This window comes from Boleophthalmus pectinirostris, unplaced genomic scaffold (assembly GCF_026225935.1).
Source record: "Boleophthalmus pectinirostris isolate CB_2022bp ecotype Guang Dong unplaced genomic scaffold, ASM2622593v1 HiC_scaffold_2, whole genome shotgun sequence".
NCBI lineage: Eukaryota > Metazoa > Chordata > Actinopteri > Gobiiformes > Gobiidae > Boleophthalmus > Boleophthalmus pectinirostris.
This window is the reverse complement of record NW_026571152.1, coordinates 41,337,139-41,361,309: the sequence shown is the minus strand read 5'-3', so window position 1 is coordinate 41,361,309 and position 24,171 is coordinate 41,337,139. Positions and strand designations below refer to the sequence as shown.

At 40.0% G+C, this 24,171-nt stretch overlaps 1 protein-coding gene across 2 annotated transcripts in view; it reads right to left on the bottom strand.

Annotated features, from left to right (window-relative positions):
- dapk2b (death-associated protein kinase 2b) overlaps positions 1–24,171 on the bottom strand; it is a 69,845-nt gene that overhangs the window by 16,679 nt on the left and 28,995 nt on the right. For both annotated transcript variants that reach the window (XM_055156029.1, XM_055156030.1), the window contains exons 3-5: positions 7,918–8,139; positions 4,324–4,462; positions 1,127–1,256 (exon numbers count right to left, since the gene is read on the bottom strand). In XM_055156029.1, the coding sequence (XP_055012004.1) occupies positions 1,127–1,256; positions 4,324–4,462; positions 7,918–8,139 (491 nt within the window). The remainder of the gene's footprint in view (positions 1–1,126; positions 1,257–4,323; positions 4,463–7,917; positions 8,140–24,171) is intronic.

Genomic DNA, 24,171 nt, shown 5'->3' with positions numbered 1-24,171 from the left:
TTACTTTGCATTTTCCACCATGTGGCATTTAACTTTGTCTGTGGAGATAAGCCCCAGAACCTTCCACAGCAAGATGGATTCTCAAGATATTTGTGAGTTCACAAACTCATGAGAATCCATCTTGAAGACTCCTGCTGTAAGGGTAAAGGTACTTTCGATTATCCACCCGACTCGGAGGTCTAAGGACGTTGCCTAGCAACACGCACTGACATGCTGCTTTTCCTCGGACAACGGAATGCAGAACTCGGAAAAACTCAGGAAACTGAGCAAAGATTCCAAAATAGAATCCAAGACGGCAGCAGTGTCACTTGTATGAAATGTTTTCATTGTGTTTGGAGCTTTGGTGGTTATTCGTATTACTGCAATACCTTACTGCATCTGTATTACTGCAGTACTTTACTGCATCTGTAATACTACCTAGGTCAGTGTTGTAGTGATCGGTGTTGCAGTTGTTGGTGTTGTGGAGGTCAGTGTTTAATACAGTCTTGTTTTAAACAGGTGTTGCTAAACGTCCTGAGAGTTTAACGTCACTAACAGAACATAAACAACAATAACAACAGCTTTCTTGTTGGCGTCCATGTTTTTCTCCAAGTCGGACACGTGAAACATAATAAAACACTTGGTGTGGACATGATGTCATATCCGAGATCAAAGTGGGAGACAGACAGATAATCAAACGCACCATCATTGCAGTGATTGGTTTGTGGACCAATCACGTCGCAGCATTGAGGTTCGCATTCTTCAGCCTATTTTAGCGTCATTACAGATTATTTCATTTGTGAAAAACCTGTAGAGGAAAGATCTTTGTGCATTTGAGGACAGGGAGATGTCTGAGCTTTTCTCAGCTGGATTTAATTCAAGTTTGATTTTTGGTCTTGTTCTGCTGTTGAGACGCTTTGTCCAGTCAGATTTAAATAGTCGTCATGACGCTCTGTGTTTTCCCATCGTTTTCAGAAAAAAACACTTTTAAATGAATGTTAGCAGTTTAACGCCACATTGTGGAACATTCCAAGCAAAATATGGAGGCAGCCAGGTGACTGAATCTTCACCAGAAAAGTTATAAATACAAAACATTATTTAAAGAGTTTAAGGCTACATTTTTAAACCACAATGATAATTCTCTTACCCACAAACTCCGGTGTCCCAAAGATGTTTTTAAACTCGGCCCCTGGTGTGATTCTGTGCGCCAGACCAAAGTCGATGATTTTAATCCGAGGTAGAGAAATGTTCCGGTCCAACAGCATGATGTTCTCAGGCTGAAGGGAACAACAGAAAACACACGAGACGACGGTTTAACTTTTGATTTTTAACTTTAAATGAACTGTCTGAAATGAATTGTGTGTACAGTGATTAGTGAGTGTCCTGGTGTTGTTCCTTATTTTAAAGTGTTTTGAGTCTTGAAGATGGAAAAGCGCTGTATAAAAATGTGACTATTTATCATTTACCAGGAAATAAACAAATAATTTTAGTTTGATTCATTGCATTTTCATACCGTAACATATTTTTTGCGCATTGCTTTCTGAAAATACTGGTTCCATAACAACTTATCATTCATTTCATTCATTACACATTCATTAGTCTGCAGTGTTCAGCTTTAACTTTATCTCTGTTAATAGTTTAGAGCTGAAGTCATCAACACTCCCTGTGGTTGTGATCATAACTGTAGGCACTGCTCTGTCTGGGGCTCTGTCAGACTTTAATCTAACCTTTATTTAATGTTAATCGAGCGGAAAAAACTGACTTAGCCGAAGTCCAGCAGGTGATCTGATTTATGCTGCTAAACGAGTCCCTGAAATAACATAACACTCACAAGTCTAGGGTGACCAGATTTTCAAAATAGAAAACTGAGACGCTCTTGGTTTGTGGTGGTTGGTAATAATAAAGCTGTGAAACGAGTGCGTAATTAACTAAAACTGTTCTGCAATAACATCGGTATAGTCACGTTTTCTTTGTGTTTTGGTCGATTTTAAGCAGCTTTTCTGTATTTTATCAAAACAAATGACAGTTTATGTCTCTCTTTACTGTTGGATTAGATTGATCAAAAATAGAGACACCTGGGACATTTCTTGTATAAACGTACATGAGAACACTCGCGGGTAAAAACGACAAAATCTGAAAAAAAAGTGTCTTTCGTTTTGCTTAAAAACACAAAATCTGAAACCACCCTCCAGAGTGGAAAAGTTGAATACACTCCACCGTAGTGTTTCCGTCTACACTGCCCAAGACGCAAAACTCTGGTCAGATCTGCTCACGTCGTACGTCAGGGGTGGGCAAACTTTTTGACTCGTGGGCCACAAAGGGCTCTAAAGTTTGATGGACGGGCCGGACCAGGAGCAGATGGATAGTGTGTTTTGGCAATCCACCTCATAAGCGAAAAAAATAACATGGGATATGTAGAAAACATGTGCTTGAATTACAATGGAAAATCATTTCAAAGCATTACAACTTTTACTATTATAATTTATTCAAGTGGGCCAGATTAAAAATCACAATCCAATTCCTCACACTTTTGCGTCACTGTATGCACGCAGATTTCCTCCCGAAAACGCTCGTCTAAACGCGGAATAAAAAGTGAAGACGCGACGCCACTTTTGTGTCTTCTGTTCAGACTGTCATCATGTAAACGTAGCCTAAATCTGGGACAAATCTGCTGGGACAGGGGACACAGGCTCAAAACCGGGACTGTCCCGGGTAAACAGGGACGCCTGGTCATCCTACATTAGCCAACAGTTTATTTATTCATTTATCATGCATAAAAAAGTAAAAATAAAAAGCAGGTGCCGGAAGAGGCAAAACCCCCAAAAGGACTTATATTAAAGCCTCCACCTTATGAAAACATTAAAATTGAACATTATAGCTGTGCTTTACTAAAAAAAACAACAACATTTATGCACCTTAGATTAAATTCATTTGATTCAAACATGGATTAAAATACAATGAAACCTCACACAGTTGAATAATTATCAAACATTACCACAAAATATCAAGGTAAGAAAGACAAAAGCTTAAAGGAGAATAACGACGACGTATTAGAGAACTACTGAACAAACTAGTGTTATGATCATGAATAAAACAGAAGGAACTTGTTCACTCAGACTGATTCTACAATTAAAATTAAGAATGGATTTCATGATGTTGATATTAACATAAATAGATTTATGCAGGTGGAATGCGAGACATCTCCAGGACACAATAATATTAGTTTTGCTCAGAAGTTCACTAATGCGACGTCGTTGTTCTCCTTTAAGCTTTGGACCTTGTTGGTTGAAGATTTGGTGATGGGGCAGATTTACGAAGCTGGTTTAGAATACGCCAGACATTTACACACACATTTTGCCACAGAAAACCATTAACCAGAAGATCCGCAAAACTACAGCGAGACACTACCGACCATTGTGAAAAAAGTCGATTGTACGGCCCTTTGGTTGACTCTGAGGGCCCATTTAAGCTCATTTGGAATCACAAAATAAATATATTTTATAATTGTACCTGATGCTTGGACTAAAGCTGCGTTCCTTTATTTTAGAAAAGTTTTTTTAAATGACATATTTTGTAAGGTAGTCTCATTTTTTCATTGCTTAGTCATAAGTCTAAAGTCGGACGACACTTGATACTGATCCTTAGTCCAGTCGTCCATGATCCATCGGCAAATCGTGGTGTAATTCGCCCGGCGTTGCCTCTCTGTCTTGGTGAATGTGGATTATGAATATGAATGCGGTTGGTTCATTTAAGTTTTTTTTTTTGTGCTTTGTGCACAATTATTTACATTTTACAGAAATTAAACTTAAAACCACATGGCTCACTGGCGTAAACTAAAAGCGCTGAAAAAAACAGCTCGCTCCTTGTGCGCTGATGAGGTTCAGCATCCATCAGACTAAAGGACACGACTCAGTGGAATATGAGTGTTCTTTCTGTGACAGAGGGGTGTTCTGCTGATGGTGAGTCTGTTCTGTGCTTCTATCGCCCATTTAAGCTCATTTGGAATTACAAAATAAATATATTTTATAATTGTACCTGATGCTTGGACTAAAGCTGCGTTCCTTTATTTTCGAGAGGTTTTTTTAAATGACATATTTTGTAAGGTAGTCTCATTTTTTCATTGCTTAGTCATAACATAAACTGTCACCAGTCTGAGCAGCTCCTCAAAACAATGATATTTACTGCATTTTATAAAGAAATACAGTAAGAATTATGCAGAATTGAGTTCAGCATTTTGGCCTCCACAATATTTTCTGTTTCTCATGTGGCCCCATGGAAAAAACACTTGCCCACCCCTGTCTTTGTCGTAGAAGCTTTGGGACGTGTCGTATTTCGCAGTCGTACCTTTAAGTCGAAGTGAGCGATGTTCTTGGAGTGCAGGTAGCGGACGCCCTCCAGGATCTGTTTGATGAACTGCGTGGCCTCCTCTTCGCTCAGAGACTCTTTCTGCGCCAAGAAGTCAAACAGCTCTCCCCCAGAAACACTACGAAATATACAAACGCACAAACAAACATACACAAAACACACGTTAGCTGACCGTGCTTTGTCAGGACATTACACTGACTTACATTAATTTCCTGGAGACTTCTATCTATTAAGGCATCTGTGTCTTGTCGTCTTTGTTTGCCTTTTCCACGCATAACTCTCGAATCATTCATCCGACTGATCTCAAATTCGGAGGGAGTCTTCCTAAAGGTACTGATGTGTGCACTGCCAAATTTCATGTTGTGAGGACTAAAAATGTCAAAGATATAGGTCAATCAAGCCAACAGCGCTCCTTTGCCACTCACCAGTCACATAACAACCAATGCCACATGCACATGATAGGGGGTAAAGTGATAGCGCTATATACCCCTCCAAATGACGATTTTTCTGAGAATTTCTTGCGAATCACCGGCAAGATATACAAGAAGTTCACAAATGTAAGTATTTTCTCCATTATGTATAGTTTAAAATTTGTGATAACCGCTGTATTGTCTTAAATTTAACGTTGTTCCAGAGCGTAATGGTCATTTTCTTCATAAAATGCACATGAAAAAATCACTAGTACCCCGTGATAAACGAGGGACACTGAACTCGTCACGTTTGCGAAACCGTGTGCACATGGACTCACACTTGTCCCGACCGGGATGGAAAACACGGAGAATTTCTTGTTCCAAGTCATCGTTAAATGCACATTTGCGTTTCGGCATGTTGCAGACTGACCGACCGTTTGTGTCTTGCTTCTTCTGAGTCACAGACGCTATGAGAGACGCTCAGTTTAATGCCCCCAATGAACGGTACTGAAAACCCGGACATTTGCCTCACTTAAAAAAAAAAAAAAACAGGAAAGGACAGGATGCAAACAGGACATGTCCAGGAAAAAATGGATGTTTGGTCACCCTAAACTAGAGTTCCCAATGTGATACCGTCCATACGCAGACACATTGTCCCAAAGAATGAACGTCCTCCCCGTCTGTATCTGTCTGTACCTGTCCAAGATTTGTGTTATAACAGTGAGAAACTATATTAAATTACCTCAGTAGTTCAAATGATGAAATATTAGGAACCTGTTTTTCCTTTTTCCAATAAAAACAGTTATTGTCTGAGTGAGTCACAGCGTCCAGTATCAAAGATCAGCTCTGGATCTGCAGCTGCTTCTCTGTCAGTAAAAGTGTGTTTTTTGGACCAGAGTTCAGAATTCGAAGGGGTTTTCTCCAGCCCTGTTACCTCTCCAAGGATTAACAAATGAATACTGTTGTTTCCATAACAATTCAGAACAAAATATTATCTGTTTTGAGTTGGAGAAAGTTCCCCAAATGTTGCATAACCAGGCCTGTGATAGTCTGCAGCTGATGTCATCGATGTGATTAAAGTTTATGTTTGGGAGGGACGGTCACATAAAATGATGAAGTTTAGGAAGTCCATTATATTTAATATTACACACATCTGACTCTTGTGAGCTTTTAGTCATGTTCTAATGCTGTTACCTCCTTAAAAACACACCCAGAGTTGTGTTTTGTTTCATCCAGGCATGTTTGAGTAACTCTTTATTATGAGTCTGCCTACATCTCCGAAGCTCAAAACGCTCTGTTCGACTTTGTGATGTCATGACGTGGTAGTTTTCAAGTTCACAGCAACATGTACCTTTCGTTCAGTAAATATTGGCAATTCACACTGCAAAAAACAAAATCTAGCCCAGTTAAGACGACTTGAATTAAGACAGTTTTATCGTGATCTCTCCAGGTGGGTGGAGAGTCTCTGGCTCAAGTGGAGGAGTTCAAGTTTCTCGGGGTCTTGTTCTCGAGGGAGGGGAGGGAGGATGGAGCGTGAGATTGACAGGTGGATCGGTGCAGCGTCCGTTGTGGTGAAGAGGAGCTGAGCCCAAAGACGAAACTCTCGTTTTACCGTCAGTCTACGTTCCTCCCCTCACCTCTGGTCATGAGCTCTGGGTAATGACTGAAAGGACGAGATCGCGGATACAAGTGGCATAAATGACTTTCCTCCGCAGGGTGTCTGGGTGCTCCCTTAGAGATAGGGTGAGGAGCTCGGAGTAGAGACGCTGCTCCTCCACGTCGAGAGGAGCAGTTGAGGGGAGGTGTTCATGTCCCACCAGGAGGAGGCCCCGGGGAAGACCCAGGACACACTGGAGGGACTATGTCTCTGGGTTGGCCTGGGAACGTGTCGGGGTCCCCCTGGAGGAGCTGGAGGAAGTGTCTGGGGTGAAGGAAGTCTGGGAGTCCCTGCTTTGACTAATGCCCCAAGACCCAACCCCAGATAAGAAGAAGAACATGGATGGATGGAAGTAAAATGATCTGCCAGTGGAACAAGACTTTTTGTACTTAAAATATGAAAATACATCTGGCTGCACTTAAAATCAGAAAAACAACAACTTTTTGCACTTAAAATAAGAAAAGAAATCGAATGTTGCTTAAATTAAGAAAAAAAATACTTATTCCATTGGTAGATCATTTTCTCGTCAAGTTGAATCAACTCAAATAAAGTAAAATGTTCTTAATTTAAGTCATTTTAATTTAGCTGTTTTTTTTTTTTTTTGGTTTTTTTTCAGTGCAGGCAATTTAGATGATTCTAGTGAAGGTGTGTGGAGTTTAAAAACACAATGGAGCACTTCCTGTATCACCACATGACATCACAAAGTGGAACAGTGTTTTCTATTTGTGATAAGAACTAAACACGCGGGTTTGTGTGTTGAAAATGCGTGAATGAAACAAAAAAACACATCTCCAGGTCTGTTTGTGACGAGTAAGTAAATGAACATAAAGGAGAGCAGAAAATAGTCTAAAACACAGGTGTCAAACATGCGGCCCGGGGGCCAGATCCAGCCCTCCAAGACCTTTAATCTGGCCCTCAGCTGATTTTCTACTAAAATATTTTAATTATATTTTCTATTAAAATCTTGTTAATTTTCTGTGGTGTTTATCACAGCAGCGTCTCCAGCGTCTCTGTACGTGGCCCCTCCCACCAGAGCAGCACAAATGAAGACTTGTCTCTTTCCAAACGCTCTTAAAGGACGATCGTTTTGACTGTTGACCGTGACACCCTCATCAGAAAAATGTCCAACATGAGAAAAGTGGAGTCGAGTGCAGGATTTTACAAGAAACATGGACTTATTCCTGTTTACAGACAAGTTCATGTTAAAACTTTGTGTTGAAATTGCATGTTTCTTGAAGTTTCAGGTTGTTCATAATATTATAATATTTTGTAAAAGAAACAGTTCATCAATTACAAAAGATTCCTGTAATAGATTTGTGTTTCTCTGCACAAATATTTAAACTTATTGTTATTTTTGGGGTTTATATGACATGAGTTTTCTGATCCAGCCCCTTTGGGATCAAAGTCGGTTGGATACGGCCCCCGGAACAAAATGAGTTTGACACCCCTGGTCTAAAGCATGAGCCTTTTAAGTTAATTGTTGATGTTATAAAGTCAGTTGCTCACAGTTCGAGTATGAGCACGACCTCGGTCCGGCTCTCGTAGACCTCGTGCACGGAGATGATGTTTGGATGCTGGAGCTCCTGGAGGATGGACACTTCTCTCTCGATCTCCTCCTTCTTCACTCCTCTGCGGCTCACTCGGCTCAGACATTTCTTTATGACTTTGGCGGCGAACTCCAGCCCCGTGCTCTTCTCCCGACAGCGCTTCACCAAGGCAAACTGACCACTGCAAAAGAGACAAGAATACACTGTTAATTTACACTATTGCCGTATTTCCCGGGCGATTAGTCGCGCTCTTAAGCCTCTAACCGCCAACCAAAAAACGACCGCGCGCCACAGTCCAGAGCGCCCCATACACGAATCCACTCGGGTGTCGGAGCACGACTTCAGTAAACTACAAAGCCGCACCACTGACAGAACAGACAAACACACACGGAGCAGACAGCGACCGCACAGAGAAACACACCCACAGACACACTCATCACTCCACGCCGACGAGGAACGGAACGGACGAACGAACCGAAAAAGTTAATCCAATGTGCCAATCTGAGTCACAACTGAACAACTGAGTCATCACGACCGATCCAGCCGTCCCAGAGAGCAGAGATACATTTATCTTCCTAATCCTGCAAACAGTGTTGGGAAGGTGACTTTTAAAATGTATTCCCCTACAGATTACAGATTACACACCCCAAAATGTAGTTTGTAGCAGAATCCATTAAATTACTTAAGGTGAGTAACGTAATCTGAATACTTTGGATTACTTGATATTGTTATGCTTTTTAAAACTACATGAATGTAACGACCACATCCTGAAAATTCTTGTTCTCTTCAAATTGTCTGTTGAGCCCAAGTCTCCATGAATAAGCAACTGTTTTACTGTAGAGAAGCAAAGACCAGGAAATCATAACATAATTGTCTGCTAAAAGAAAATACAAAACCCAGTCTTTACTTAAGCATATAAAAAATATTATTGATAGAGAAATGATTTTTATATGAGATCACTGCTGCCTTCAATTATGTTCACTCTACTGTTAGTGTTTAGTCCTGGTTTATTCCTGATTTATTCCTGGTTTAGTCCTGGTTTAGTCCTGCTTTTAGTCCTGGTTTAGCCCAAAATGTGAAAACCGGAAAATACTGCCGTGTAATCCATTTATTTGAACAAAGTAACTGTAATCCAATTACCACTCACTGAAACAGTAACTGTAACTGAATACAGTTACTCATAATTTGTACTCTGATTACATAACTCCGGTACATGTAATCTGTTACTCTTTGCAGGCAGTGTTGGGGAGTATCTAATTTTCTCTAGATCCAAATGCATCATAACTAGGGATGGGCATGATTAGTCGATTAATCGATAATTGATCATTAAGAATTTCATCGATTACGTTCATTTTAATCAACAAACCGAATGTAGGTTGTTGTGCATAGAGTGATCAAACGAGGGTCCAGATATAAGATAAGATAATCCTTTATTGTCTCCCATGGGAGAAATTTGGTCTTGGGACAGAGGGTAACATGTTTTATCAAAAAACAGGACGACACAACACAAAGCAGCACATAAACAAACACCATAAAACAAAGTAAATATGAGACCAAGTCTGACCACGAGTGACGCACCAACAGGACCTTTAAACTATTCTTAACAGGCAAACCCTTTACATTCTTCTGTTCTATTAATTATTGCACATTCCCTAAGCCTATGTGCAGTTTTGATTGCACATGTGTCTCTGCATCAGAAGGAGCGAGACACAAACAGTGGGTCAGTCTGTAACGAACCGAAGCACAAATGTGGATTTAACCATGGATTTGTACAAGAAATTCCACACTTTCTGTTGCGTTCGGGACAAGTGTGAGTCCATGTGCACAGTGTATAAAGCAGCACATATGTTTCTGTGTCCAGTGGGGAAAAAGTTTTTCCCAGGTGAGAGTCGCTCAATGTGGATGACGAGGCCCCGCCCCCTCCCCCCGTACGCTGTCCTGGTTTTGACAAACACAAATCTGGTCACACTGACCTGTATTCACCTGAGTCATGTCACATCAGCAACACAAGAACAGTTTTTTTTTTCTTCGCTTAGTTTATGCAAATGATCCATGCGATTTTAAGTTTCATTTCTGTGAGATTTGCGCAAAACTGAATTAAACACATTATAATGTCAAACGGGCTGATGTGGCTCTAGAGTCGTTACGGTTTATATGTCGTAAAGTTGAATTTATTTATGCAGATTAGTAGTGCAGACAGTAATAATAAGGATGATAATTTTAATATAAAAACGTTAATGATTATTCGATAAAATTTTCTTAATCGATCGTCAGGAGAATTAACGATCGATTAAGAAAATTTTATCGAATTCCCGTCCCTAATCATAACCTCTCTGAACCAGTTCACATGCGAGAGTCTGTCTGCTTTCACTTCAGTAAAATGAATCTTCGTGTGAGCAGACAGGTAAACGTGAATAGTTTTGAATGGTTTTGGTCTAAAGTAAAACTACACGAGAATATTAAAGGAACTGCTCCTGTTTTGTGTTTAAAGTGTTCTGTTTCTGTTGTGTAAATGCAGAATTGAAATCAGCAGTTTATTAGTCTAAACTCTTTTCCTGTGAGTTTGAAACGTGGACGTGTTTGTGGAGTTGCTGTGAACTTGTGGTTTTTCACATTCTCTTCGCTCTCGTCGACGGTTTGTCCCTCAGACTCTGGAGGTGACAGTTTCACTCTGTCTGCTGTGAAACGGAACGAGTAGAAGTTTTGTTGAACTTTATAAAATTACACATAAAAGTCATTTGGTGTTTGGTTTTAATAAAGTAGATAAAGGTTTAATGTCGTCGGAATGTTTCACAGATTCCAATAACATCTCATCATTTATTTCCTTTAAACAAAATAAGACAAAACTGATCCAAATGTGTTACGTAACTGTTATTTATCTCAGTAACCACAGAACAACTTTGTGTAGATAACACTTCAAACATTACGGGACTTTCTCAACAAACTATGACGAGGAAATAGTCTCATTACATCAATTCATTTGTCCAAACAGGATATTTATCAACTGAACTGACATTTGTAAGCTGAATATTTTCAGTATTTATGCAAATATTAGAGATGTTTGCGTCAGTACTGAAAATTTTGCTTAGCTTGCTTTATTCGTACCCGTAGGTAAATTTGCTTTGCAGATTTGAGAATCAGGTTCCACATTTCACATTTCATTCATCCACAAAACACGTATAAAAACACAATTACAAAATAAAGTGTCACAGTGCTCCTGCGCAGAATGGTTTGTTCTATAAACAATTAGTTAAATTCATCCATCACGCTTGGCTAAAATCACAATAAATATTAAATATGTTAAAAACACACAATCTTAGATAAATAGATTACAATTTATTCATAAGTACGACAGCGGCCGGAACGAAGCTCCTTTTAAACAATTTGTTCTAGAGGAACCAGAGGGAAGCAGCTGAAACTCTGAGTTTAGTGGATGTTGCTCGTCTTGTAAAATCCTCTGGGACGTCGTCTGTAAGTGTCTCGAGTCCAGAGAGTCCAGAGGCTCTGAGGAACAATCACCAAACACGTTCATTTAACCAACTGATCCAGGGAGTTCTTGTTTTTAGCAGAAACGCTCCCAAACCACAAGACCAATGAAAACGTTAAAACTGATTCCAGAAATGTTTTATAAAACAGTGTCATCATGGTTCTGTCTACACCAGGGATGTCCAAACTATGGGCCGAGGGCCAAATGCGGCTCTCAGACAAATTTTTCTTGGCCCTCAGGCTTCCAGGTGAATTGGCCCAAATTACTTTGCATCATTTAAAAAATATTTTTTTACTGCAAGTTTTTTGAAAATCTACCTTGATAAAGCTCATGTTTCTTATTTAGTGTGTGGTTTTAAGGATCTTAGCATGAATAAAGACTGATGGCTCATTCTAACGTGATAAACCTGCACATATTTCAATTATTCACTGTACTGAGCATCAGTCTACAGCCCTCGATCATCCCTCTGCTTCTTCTGTGTTTAGATATGTGGCCCTTGATGACACCCCTGCTCTACACGGTAAAAGGAAAACTTTCTCAGACAATGAAGGCGCTGGAGCCTCTTTTACACACACCAGAACAATTATCATCAAAACTCAATTTTGAATCAGTGAGTGTTCCAAGATATTTATATGAGTCCCACACTCGACTGTCTGCCCCTTTATCTCTGTGACGTCACACGGAGGCGCTCGCTTTCAAAAGTCAATAATCATATCCTTCGTCTTGGACACATTTAGGTGCAGATTTGACTCTTCACACCATTTTACAAAGTCCTCAACAATTGGCCCATGTTGGTTTTCATTTTTGTGGAGCAAGCTCACAATGACAGAATCATCCACATATTTTATTATTGTTCTATTCTCATAACTGCTCTGACACTTATTGGTGAACAGTATGAACAGCAGGGATGAGAGAACACATCCCTGCGGTGACCCGGTTGATGACACCATCTGGTCATAATGTACAACATTCACTCTTACTCTTTGTGTTCTCTGTGTTAAAAAAAATCAAGAATCCAGCCCACAGTATTAAAACCAAGACTAAAATGTTCTAAAAGCCTTTTACAAAGAATATGTGGTTGGATTGTGTTGAACGCAGATGAAAAGTCAATAAAAAGAAGAAGAATACTGAACATTTTCGCAAATATTGGAGATTTTCTGCATTTTCAGCTTCCAAATATCAGTTCAGTTGATAAATATCCAGTTTGGACAAATTAATTGATGTAATAAGACTATTTCCTGGTCGTAGTTTGTTCAGAAAGTCCCGTAATGTTTGAAATGTTATAAATCTGAACATTTTCATCTTACATACAGATTGGAACCTTGGAAATGATCAAGGTCTGCATTTGTGAATTTACCTTTTAGTACGGATGTAACGGTTCATGTATTTGTGCTGAACCGTTTCAGTACAGGATGTTCGGTTCGGTGCAGGGCTGCGCATGAGTGAGTTTGCGCAATTTGTGTGTGTTTACATTCCCCCACTACATGTGCAGCTACACAGAAAGTTCAGCTCTTTAATATTCACGAGGAACTTGTCCATGATTGAAGCGGTTGTGTTTTGACAACAGTTGCCCCTCGCCTTGAACCACGAGAATCTTCGCAAAACTACAGTCGTCGTGCCGCGGTCCTCATCCGAGTAATACATTTTTTATAATATTTCATACATTTGCTGCTTATTTGAGAATATTTAATTAACTTATTAGTTTTACCAAGCATCACATTGCATTTATTTTATTTTCCTGTTTGTATAGGCGAGTTTCATTGTTGACAAAAGTGCGCGTTTCATGCTGGGAATTATTTTGGTCGGCGGCAAGAAACACTAATTCAACATGACGGACGGAGCGAGAAAGCACGTAAAGGGTATTGATCCCGGTTATTTATCCACTCTAACGGCAGACGGACCCAAGACCATTTGACCAGAAATTGGTCATAAACATCGACGGACGACAAATCACCCTTTTCAACCCCGACAAAAGTTGGACCAAACCAAATTTCTGGTCAGAATCTCCAACTACCTGGACAAATATTCACTTGGGCGACATCCACAATGACTTGGTGGAAACTCCTGGGCCATTCACAGCAGAAAAGATGAAAACCTCCAAGAGTCTCGATGTGTTGTTGAACTTGTTGGAGTCCACGGTTTGTTAGGATCTTCTACGTTTGCTCTGCGGATGTTTGAAAGCCGTTTAATTCACCGTTAGCGGTTCTTTTCACTCAGAATACGAAAAAGACATTTTCCTTCTTCCGTGCTTCTATTTGTGCATCCGATAATGCAGCAGGAATTTACCATTATCGGGGATAAATACGCGAGGTTACGTACTGTGTTTGACGCTACCGTGTTTCTTGCCTCCGACCAAAATATTTCCCAGCAGCAACGCGGGCTTTTAATAACAATGACGTCAGCTGAAACTCGCCTATGATGATAAAACAAATTGTTGGTTTAATAAAAACACAACCGGTTTTGCATTTTGTTCCCAAACTGAACTGAAAATGAATCGAACCATGACCACAAAACCGAGGGACGTACTGAACTATTAGATATTTTTATTAACTCACTTACAGGTGGTTTTATAGCTCAGGAATACAGAGAAAAAATTTTAACTTGGTCTGGTTTGGTCTCCATGAAGACAGAACTGTGACTAACCAGGCGACTTTTAAAATGTAATCCCCTACAGATTACAGATTACATACCCCAAAATGTAGTTTGTAACAGAATCCATTAAATTACTTGAAGTGAGTAATGTAATCTGAATACTTTGGATTACTTGATATTGTCATGTTTTTTAAAACTACATGAATGTAACAACCACGTCCTGAAAATTCTCGTTGGTTTTCTTCATATTGTCTGTTGAGCCCAAATCTCCACAAACAGGCAACTGTTACTGTAGAGAAGCAAAAACGAGTAAATCTGAACATTAGATGTTTTCTCTGCTTAAAGAAAATAAAAAGCTCAGACTTTACTTAACCGTATTAAAAATATTATTGATAGAGAAATAATTTTTATATGAGACACTGCTGCTTTAAATTATTTCCACCTACTGTTAGTGTCATACTGTTTAGTCCTGGTTTTAGTCCTGGTTTAGTCCTAGTTTTAGTCTTGGTTTAGACCTGGTTTAGTCCTAGTTTTAGTCCTAGTTTAGACCTGGTTTAGTCCTGGTTTTAGACCTGGTTTAGACCTGGTTTAGTCCTGGTTTAGTCCTGGTTTAGACCTGGTTTAGTCCTGGTTTAGACCTGGTTTAGTCCTGGTTTAGTCCTAGTTTTAGACCGGGTTTATACCTAGTTTTTAGTCCTGGTTTAGTCCTGGTTTTAGACCTGGTTTAATCCTGGTTTAGTCCTGGTTTAGTCCTGGTTTAGACCTGGTTTAGTCCTAGTTTTAGTCCTGGTTTAGTCCTGGTTTAATCCATTTATTTCAACAAAGTAACTGTAATCCAATTCCCACTCACTGAAACAGTAACTGTAACTGAATACAGTTACTCATCATTTGTACTCTGATTACTCCGGTACATGTAATCTGTTACTCCCCAACACTGGATACATAATGCAGCTTTAAACATGTGTGAATGAAACAAAACACAACTCCAGGTCGGTTTGTGATGAGGAAACTACATAAAAACGTCTTTTAGCTCAGAAAATCGTGTAATTCTGTCTCTTTCAGTTGCCTAATGCAGCGTCTTTGCAACAACCCGGTGTCAAAAACACAAAATATTTCTTTCGCTGAGCGTTATTAGCGCCGAAAACAGGAAATAACTTTGAAGGAAGACGTTTTTAAAAGGAAGCGATGTGTCACAGTGAATAGTGAAGCACTGAAGACTTCCTGTTTTTGGTTCGTAAAGGCTCAGGTCTGATACGAGGCGTGTGCTGATAACAGGTTTACGAGAGCGACACAAAGCACAGACCGACATGACGACATTATAAATCACATATTAATAACATTTGTCTACCTCCAAAAGAAGGTTATCAGGACTATGAATCACGTGAATTACTCTGCACCAACAAATCCTCTTTTTATTGAGCTGAAAGTACTTAAATTTTTTTATTTTGTTGACCTGAGTTCAGCCGTAGTGATGCACAAGGACAAGAATCACCCGCTTGTTCTTTGTGCAAGAAAGAGTCAGACATCTTTAAATAAATGAAGACAAGAACTAAGAAAAAAAGTGTTTGTATTTCTCTTCAAGGATTTAGTGTCAAACATACGGCCCGGGGGCCAGATCCGGCCCTCCAAGACCTTTAATCTGGCCCTCGGGTGATTTTCTACTAAAATATTTTAATTATATTTTCTATTAAAAATCTTGTTAATTTTCTGTGGTGTTTATCACAGCAGCGTCTCCAGCGTCTCTGTACGTGGCCCCTCCCACCAGAGCAGCACAAATGAAGACTTGTCTCTTTCCAAACGCTCTTAAAGGACGATCGTTTTGACTGTTGACCGTGACACCCTCATCAGAAAAATGTCCAACATGAGAAAAGTGGAGCCGAGTGCAGGATTTTACAACAAAAATGGACTTATTCCTGTTTACAGACAAGTTAATGTTAAAACTTTGTGTTGAAATTGAATTTTTCTTAAAGTTTCAGGTTGTTCATAATATTATAATATTATAATAAGAAAGAGTTCATCAATTAAAAAAGATTCCTGTAATAGATTTGTGTTTCTCTGCACAAATATTTGAACTTATTGTTATTTTTGGGGTTTATATGACATGAGTTTTCTGATCCGGCCCCTTTGGGATCAAAGTCGGTTGGATACGACCCCCGGACCAAAATGAGTTTGACACTCCTGGTTTAGTGTGTGGAACAATCTGAGTGATGATTTTAAAAAGTCGAAGCCTTCAAAAAGAGTATAAAGCCTTATGTTTTGAAAGATATAGAGCTCTGGAATGAATTAATAATGCATTAAATGTGGTTTGTTTTAATTTATATATTGTCGCAAGGCATAAATGAAATTGTAAACGCAAACTTGCTTTTCTTTCTTTGAATTTGTCTGGTCCTGCTCTGGTCTCGGTCTGGTCCCGGACCTGGATCAGTCCTGGTTCAGTCTGTATGCAGCGCAAAAGTTCGGCATCGCAGTCATGAGAGTCACTTTTTTCCATTTTTCATTTAAACACAAATTCAGAAACTGAAAAAACGAATCTTTATCTGTTTTTTTCATTTTGGTTTTGGAGACAAATAATGAAGAAAACTGTTGTTTTTTCGTTTTCTTATTTTTGGTTTAATATTGAAAAACGAATGAACGAATGACACACAGATTTACATGTGTCTTGTATTTTCCAGCAGTTTCATAAATCTGCTCCATCACCAAATCTTCAACCAACAAACTCCACAAAGGATAAACATTCTAACATGAAGAATTTATCCACCACTATAACTTTTCATCTTTCTTCTCTTGAAAGGAAACAACGATGACGCATTAATGGCAGAAGTAACTCGTTCACTCAGACTGATTCGACAATTAAAATTAAGAATCGATTTGATGATGTCGATATCAGCTTAGATAAAGAGATTTGTGCAGAGACACGTCGTTGTTTCCTTTAAGTTTTGTCTTTCTTCTCTTGATATTTGTGGATAAATTGTTCATGTTAGAATGTTTATCCTTTGTGGAGTTTGTTGGTTGAAGATTTGGTGATGGAGCAGATTTATGAAACTTACACACACATTTACACACACATTTACACACACATTTACACACACATTTACACACACATTTACACACACACATTTACACACACATTTACACACACACATTTACACACACACACACATTTACACACACACACACACATTTACACACACACACACACACATTTACACACACACATTTTACACACACACACACACATTTACACACACACTTTTACACACACATTTACACACACACATTTACACACACACTTTTACACACACATTTACACACACATTTACACACACACACACACTTTTACACACACATTTACACACACATTTACACACACTTTTACACACACTTTTACACACACATTTACACACACATTTACACACACTTTTACACACACATTTACACACACATTTACACACACACACACTTTTTTACACACACATTTACACACACATTTACACACACTTTTACACACACTTTTACACACACATTTACACACACATTTACACACACTTTTACACACACTTTTACACACACATTTACACACACACACATTTTACACACACACACACACACACACACATTTACACACACATTTACACACACATTTACACACACATTTACACACACATTTACACACACACACACACATTTTACACACACATTTACACACACACACACACATTTTTCACACACATTTACACACACTTTTACACACACTTTTACACACACTTTACACACACATTTACACACACATTTACACACACACACACACACTTTACACACACATTTACACACACACACACACACTTTTACACACACATTTACACACACTTTACACACACTTTTACACACACTTTTACACACACACACATTTACACACACATTTACACACACATTTTACACACACATTTTACACACACATTTACACACACATTTACACACAACACACACATTTACACACACATTTACACACACACACACACATTTTACACACACATTTACACACACATTTACACACACATTTACACACACACACACTTTTACACACACATTTACACACACATTTACACACACACACACACATTTACACACACATTTACACACACTTTTACACACACACACACACACATTTACACACACACACACACTTTACACACACACTTTTACACACACTTTTTACACACACATTTACACACACATTTACACACACACACACACTTTACACACACACACACTTTTACACACGCTTTACACACACTTTACACACACACACTTTTACACACACACACACACTTTTACACACACTTTTACACACACTTTACACACACTTTTACACACACTTTTACACACACATTTACACACACGTTTACACACACATTTACACACACTTTTACACACACTTTTACACACACATTTACACACACTTTTACACACACTTTTACACACACATTTACACACACTTTTACACACACTTTTACACACACATTTACACACACTTTTACACACACTTTTACACACACATTTACACACACTTTTACACACACTTTTACACACACATTTACACACACTTTTACACACACATTTTGTCACAGAAAACCGTAAACAGGAAATTCCGCAAACCTAAAACGCGGGACGTCTGCCAATCAATACAATAATTTGGATGATGATATTATTGACGCATTGATACAAAACGAGCTCTTTAAATCTATTTTGTAGTTTTTCTTGAGTTCCGAAAACATATCTTTGGTGTTTGCTAATATGTCCGTTGTGTCACCATGGTAACCGCTGAACTGCTCCCACCGCAGACAAACATACCGACCCCCCCCACCCAGCGTGACGTCACCGCAAAGGATCATGTCACTGCCCGCGGACGTCGTCTAAAAGCAGCTCCGAGCTCAGAGACGCTGCAGCAGACGGTTACTGTGATGTGGGGGCAGTGTTGGGGAGTAACAGATTACATGTACTGGAGTTAGGTAATCAGAGTACAAACAGAGTATTCAGTTACAGTTACTGTTTCAGTGAGTGGTAATTGGATTACAGTTACTTTGTTGAAATAAATAGATTACATTGTGGTATTTTCCTGTTTTCGCATTTTGGGCTATTCCCTTTTTTTTTTCTTTTTTTTCTTGATAATTTCACTCTTTGCCGGACACTAAACCAGGTCTAAACCAGGTCTAAACCAGGACTAAACTAGGTCTAAACCAGGTCTAAACCAGGACTAAACCAGGTCTAAACCAGGACTAAACCAGGTCTAAACCAGGTCTAAACCAGGACTAAACTAGGTCTAAACCAGGAATAAACCAGGACTAAACTAGGTCTAAACCAGGTCTAAACCAGGAATAAACCAGGACTAAACTAGGTCTAAACCAGGTCTAAACCAGGTCTAAACCAGGTCTAAACCAGGTCTAAACCAGGACTAAACTAGGTCTAAACCAGGTCTAAACCAGGAATAAACCAGGTCTAAACCAGGATCTAAACCAGGTCTAAACCAGGAATAAACAGGTCTAAACCAGGTCTAAACCAGGTCTAAACCAGGAATAAACTAGGTCTAAACCAGGTCTAAACCAGGAATAAACCAGGTCTAAACCAGGTCTAAACCAGGACTAAACCAGGTCTAAACCAGGTCTAAACCAGGACTACACGAGGTCTAAACCAGGTCTAAACCAGGTCTAAACCAGGTCTAAACCAGGTCTAAACCAGGTCTAAACCAGGACTAAACTAGGTCTAAACCAGGTCTAAACAGGAATAAACCAGGTCTAAACCAGGTCTAAACCAGGTTCTAACCAGGTCTAAACCAGGTAAAACCAGGTCTAAAACCAGGACTACACGAGGTCTAAACCAGGACTAAACTAGGTCTAAACCAGGTCTAAACCAGGTCTAAACCAGGACTAAACCAGGTCTAAACCAGGTCTAAACCAGGACTAAACTAGGTCTAAAACCAGGTCTAAACAGGACTAAACCAGGTCTAAACTAGGTCTAAACCATGACTAAACCAGGTCTAAACCAGGAATAAACCAGGTCTAAACCAGGACTAAACCAGGTCTAAACCAGGACTAAACCAGGTCTAAACTAGGTCTAAACCAGGTCTAAACCAGGTCTAAACCAGTTCTAAACTAGGACTAAAACCAGGTCTAAAACCAGGTCTAAACCCAGGTCCAAACCAGGACTAAACCAGGTCTAAACCAGGACTAAAACCAGGATTTAACAGGACTAAACCCTGCCGCACAGACCGTGTCTCCTCCTCTTCTTCTATCAATAATATTTTTAATACATTAAGTAAATTCAAGTAAAGTTTGGGCTTTTTTATTTTCTTTTAGTAAACAAAACATCTTATGTTACGATTTCCTCGTCTTTGCTTCTCTACAGCAAATCAAGTAATCCAAAGTATTCAGATTACATTACTCACTTTAAGTAATTTAATGGATTCTGTTACAAACTACATTTTGGTGTATGTAATCTGTAATCTGTAGGGGATTACATTTTAAAAGTCGCCTTCCTGACACTGTGTGGGGTTGATGTGGTGATGCAGAGTCATTATCTCCTGATGGACGCACTGACAGAGCGACTCACACGTGTGAAAACTATTTCTAAAACAGACGCCTGCCTCAATGTGCGGAATGGAGCCGGAGATTATCACCACGGAACAATCCAGAGCGAGCGCGCGGCGAGCGTGGAGCAGAGACTGAGCAACGGAGAGAGACAGAGAGGACCGAGCGAGTGTGACGTCACCACGGCGTCCGGCTACAGTCAAATAAAGCTCACTGAGACCAGCATATAGAGGCAGAGTTCTATCGGTGCCTTCACGTCCATCGGCAATGATCGCAAATACCAAAAACTAGTGTTGTAGTCAAGAGCGCACTATTCTAGACCAAGACCAGTCCAAGATCACAGGGTCCTGAGACCGAGACAAGACCAAGACTTTTAAAGGTCAAGACCGAGACAAGACCGAGACTTTTAAAGGTCGAGACTAGGGATGGGCATGATTAATCGATTAATCAATAATTGATCATTAAGAATGTCATTGATTACGTTAATTTTAATCGACAAACCGAATGTAGGTTGCTGTGTATCGTAACCAAACAGGTGTGTACATGTGTCTCTGCATCAGAAGGAGCGAGACACAAACAGTGGGTCAGTCTGTAACGAACCGAAGCACAAAAATGTGGATTTAACGATGATTTTGTACAAGAAATTCCACACTTTCCGTTGCGTTGGGACAAGTGTGAGTCCATGTGCACAGTGGATAAAGCAGCACATATGTTTCTGTGTCCAGTGGGAAAAAGTTTTACCAGGTGAGAGTCGCTCAATGTGGATGACGAGGCCCCGCCCCCTCCCCCCGTACGCTGTCCTGGTTTTGACAAACACAAATCTGGTCACACTGACCTGTATTCACCTGAGTCATGTCTTTTAATCCGACAGAAATTGAACCACATCAGCAACACAAGAGCTGGAGTTTTATCTTCGCTGAGTTTATGCAAATTAGTGATGTGGTTTTAAGTTTTGTTTCTGTGAGATTTGAACAAAACTGAATTAAACACATTATAATGTCAAACGGGCTGATGTGGATCTCGAGTCGTTACGGTTTATATGTTGTAAAGTTGAATTTATTTATGCAGATTAATGCAGATAGTAATAATAATGATGATCATTTTAATATAAAAACTTTAATGATTAATCGATAATCGATCGATTAAGAAAATTTCATCGAATGCCCATCCCTGGTCGAGACCAAGACAAGACCGAGACTTTTAAAGGTCAAGTCTGAGACATGACCGAGACCACGGCCCTGCGGCCGCGCGCCGCTTGCGCTCACTGCACAATATACGACCTCACAGGACTCTCAGAATAACTGAAGTTGTTTGTTTGGTTGTTTTTGTTTTGTTTTGGTTATTATGTCATATCTGTCTTATTAATAATACATATATCCAAAGTATAAATAAGTCTATATTATATTCATATCATTATTATTGCCAACTTTAAAAAATATAATACAATTTATCATATAAACTTTAATGTGTGTCCGCTGTTTCATTCACTTACCCTATGGCTCTTCAGCGAATCTACTTCTGAATAACTTAATATTGCAGTCAGACCGCCTAGCCAACTACGCGTTACAAATCCATCTCCGTTTGATCTGATTAAAGTTCATTTAGGCCTAAAATAAGCCAAACTATGCTGCACTGAAACAATCTGCGCCCTTTTTCTGGACCCTCACCCACAGTTTGAGAACCTTCTTTAAGAGAACTTCCACTGGCACTTTACACAAAACAACTAAGGCCACACTGAGCCAGACTAATCATGTTCTGCACTCACAGTTCATGAAAATGCCCTCTGTAAGGCGCTATGTCACCCCACAGCAAAAGACTAACCGCTACGCCAAATCTTTTATTCCCTCTGCCATAAGGATTTTAAATGGAAAGTGAATTTGTTACTGTGTCCCTGATGCACTGAGGTTTGAATGTCTAGTGTCTGTCTTTCTTTTCTTTATTATTTATATTTATATATTGTGCATGACCAGAGATGTGCGAACTGAATTGCCCTTTGGGATTAATAAAGTTGTTGATTGATTGATTGATTTGTTTGCTATATGATTGTTCTAAAATCAGTGGGTGGATGGAGTGCGGTTTTGAAAATTGGTCAAAACCTTGGGTGCAAATGGACAGCGGGCGGATGATGAGTTTTGTGTTGCAGATGAAAAAATAGTCACCGTGAATGACACAAACAAACAAAACCATTCACCCATCACACTGTTGTGTTTCCTTCAAAGTCCCACGCGGTTTATTTTTGAAAATAGATCACTTAATGACGCCTAATAGCCCGGAAAATACAGTAGAACACTACCAAAACCTGACATTAAAACTGCACATCAACACCCACACGCTTTGTAATTTCCACTGGAAAATGGAACATTTTTATGACACATGAGCTACTGAGATGAGATAAAGGAGATAAAGTTTGACTTTTCAAGACACTGGAGAAGTGAAAGTGTTGAGCAATAACTAACAAATCCTAAACCCTGAGCGCTGCATTCTGTTAAACTTTCTCTGCTGCTGTTAGTTGGTTTGTTTGTGGCCTACATAATCCTGTGGCAGACATCATTTTAATAACATCGTCATTTACACTTGGCCCTGTACGTGTGAGGAACTGCACGGCTATTTCATTTACACATTTATGCGGCGCCTGGACGTGTCTGAAAACTCCACCATGAAGACTTTGACCAACCTCAAAAGAGCTCAAGCTGTTACACGTCTGCTCTGAGGACGCACTGGGCTCAGAAACTTGTGTTTATTTTGCGTTAAATAATCAATCAATTATCGCCGACAATTATTTTAACTTTTTTATTGTAAACGTCTGTTGGTCACTGACTTTTATTTTGGAAAAGTCCACAGCGAGCGTTTCTTTAAGTTTGACATCTTTTCTTTACACTTTTTTCACTTTTTTCAGACCACGTGAGAGACAACGTGTCCGAGGCCGGGGGCACGGGCTCCGGCTCCGCAGCCGGGCCGGACCAGCCCTGGGCTCTGAGCTTCCACGGGCTCCTGGCTCCGACCGGGTCGAGCGCTCCGGTTCACGGGTCTTTGTCTTCTCCTCCTTCCAGACGCTTCTGAGGCGTCCAAACAGAGGTGTCCAGTGTGGTTTTCATCACTCTGGTCTCGTGTACAGACCACCCCTCACTCCTCCAGAACCAGAGCCCGGACCACCCCTCACTCCTCCAGAACCAGAGCCCGGACCACCCCTCACTCCTCCAGAACCAGAGCCCGGACCACCCCTCACTCCTCCAGAACCAGAGCCCGGACCACCCCTCACTCCTCCAGAACCAGAGCCCGGACCACCCCTCACTCCTCCAGAACCAGAGCCCGGACCACCCCTCACTCCTCCAGAACCAGAGCCCGGACCACCCCTCACTCCTCCAGAACCAAAACCACAGTCCGGAGCACTCCCCGCTCCTCCAGAACCAGAACCACAGCCCGGAGCACTCCCCGCTCCTCCAGAACCAGAGCCCAGACAAACTCCCTCTTGTCCAGAACCAGAGCCCGGACCACCCCAACATAAAATATCAGAAGACCAAATGAAACTCATTGGACTACAGAGAAGTAG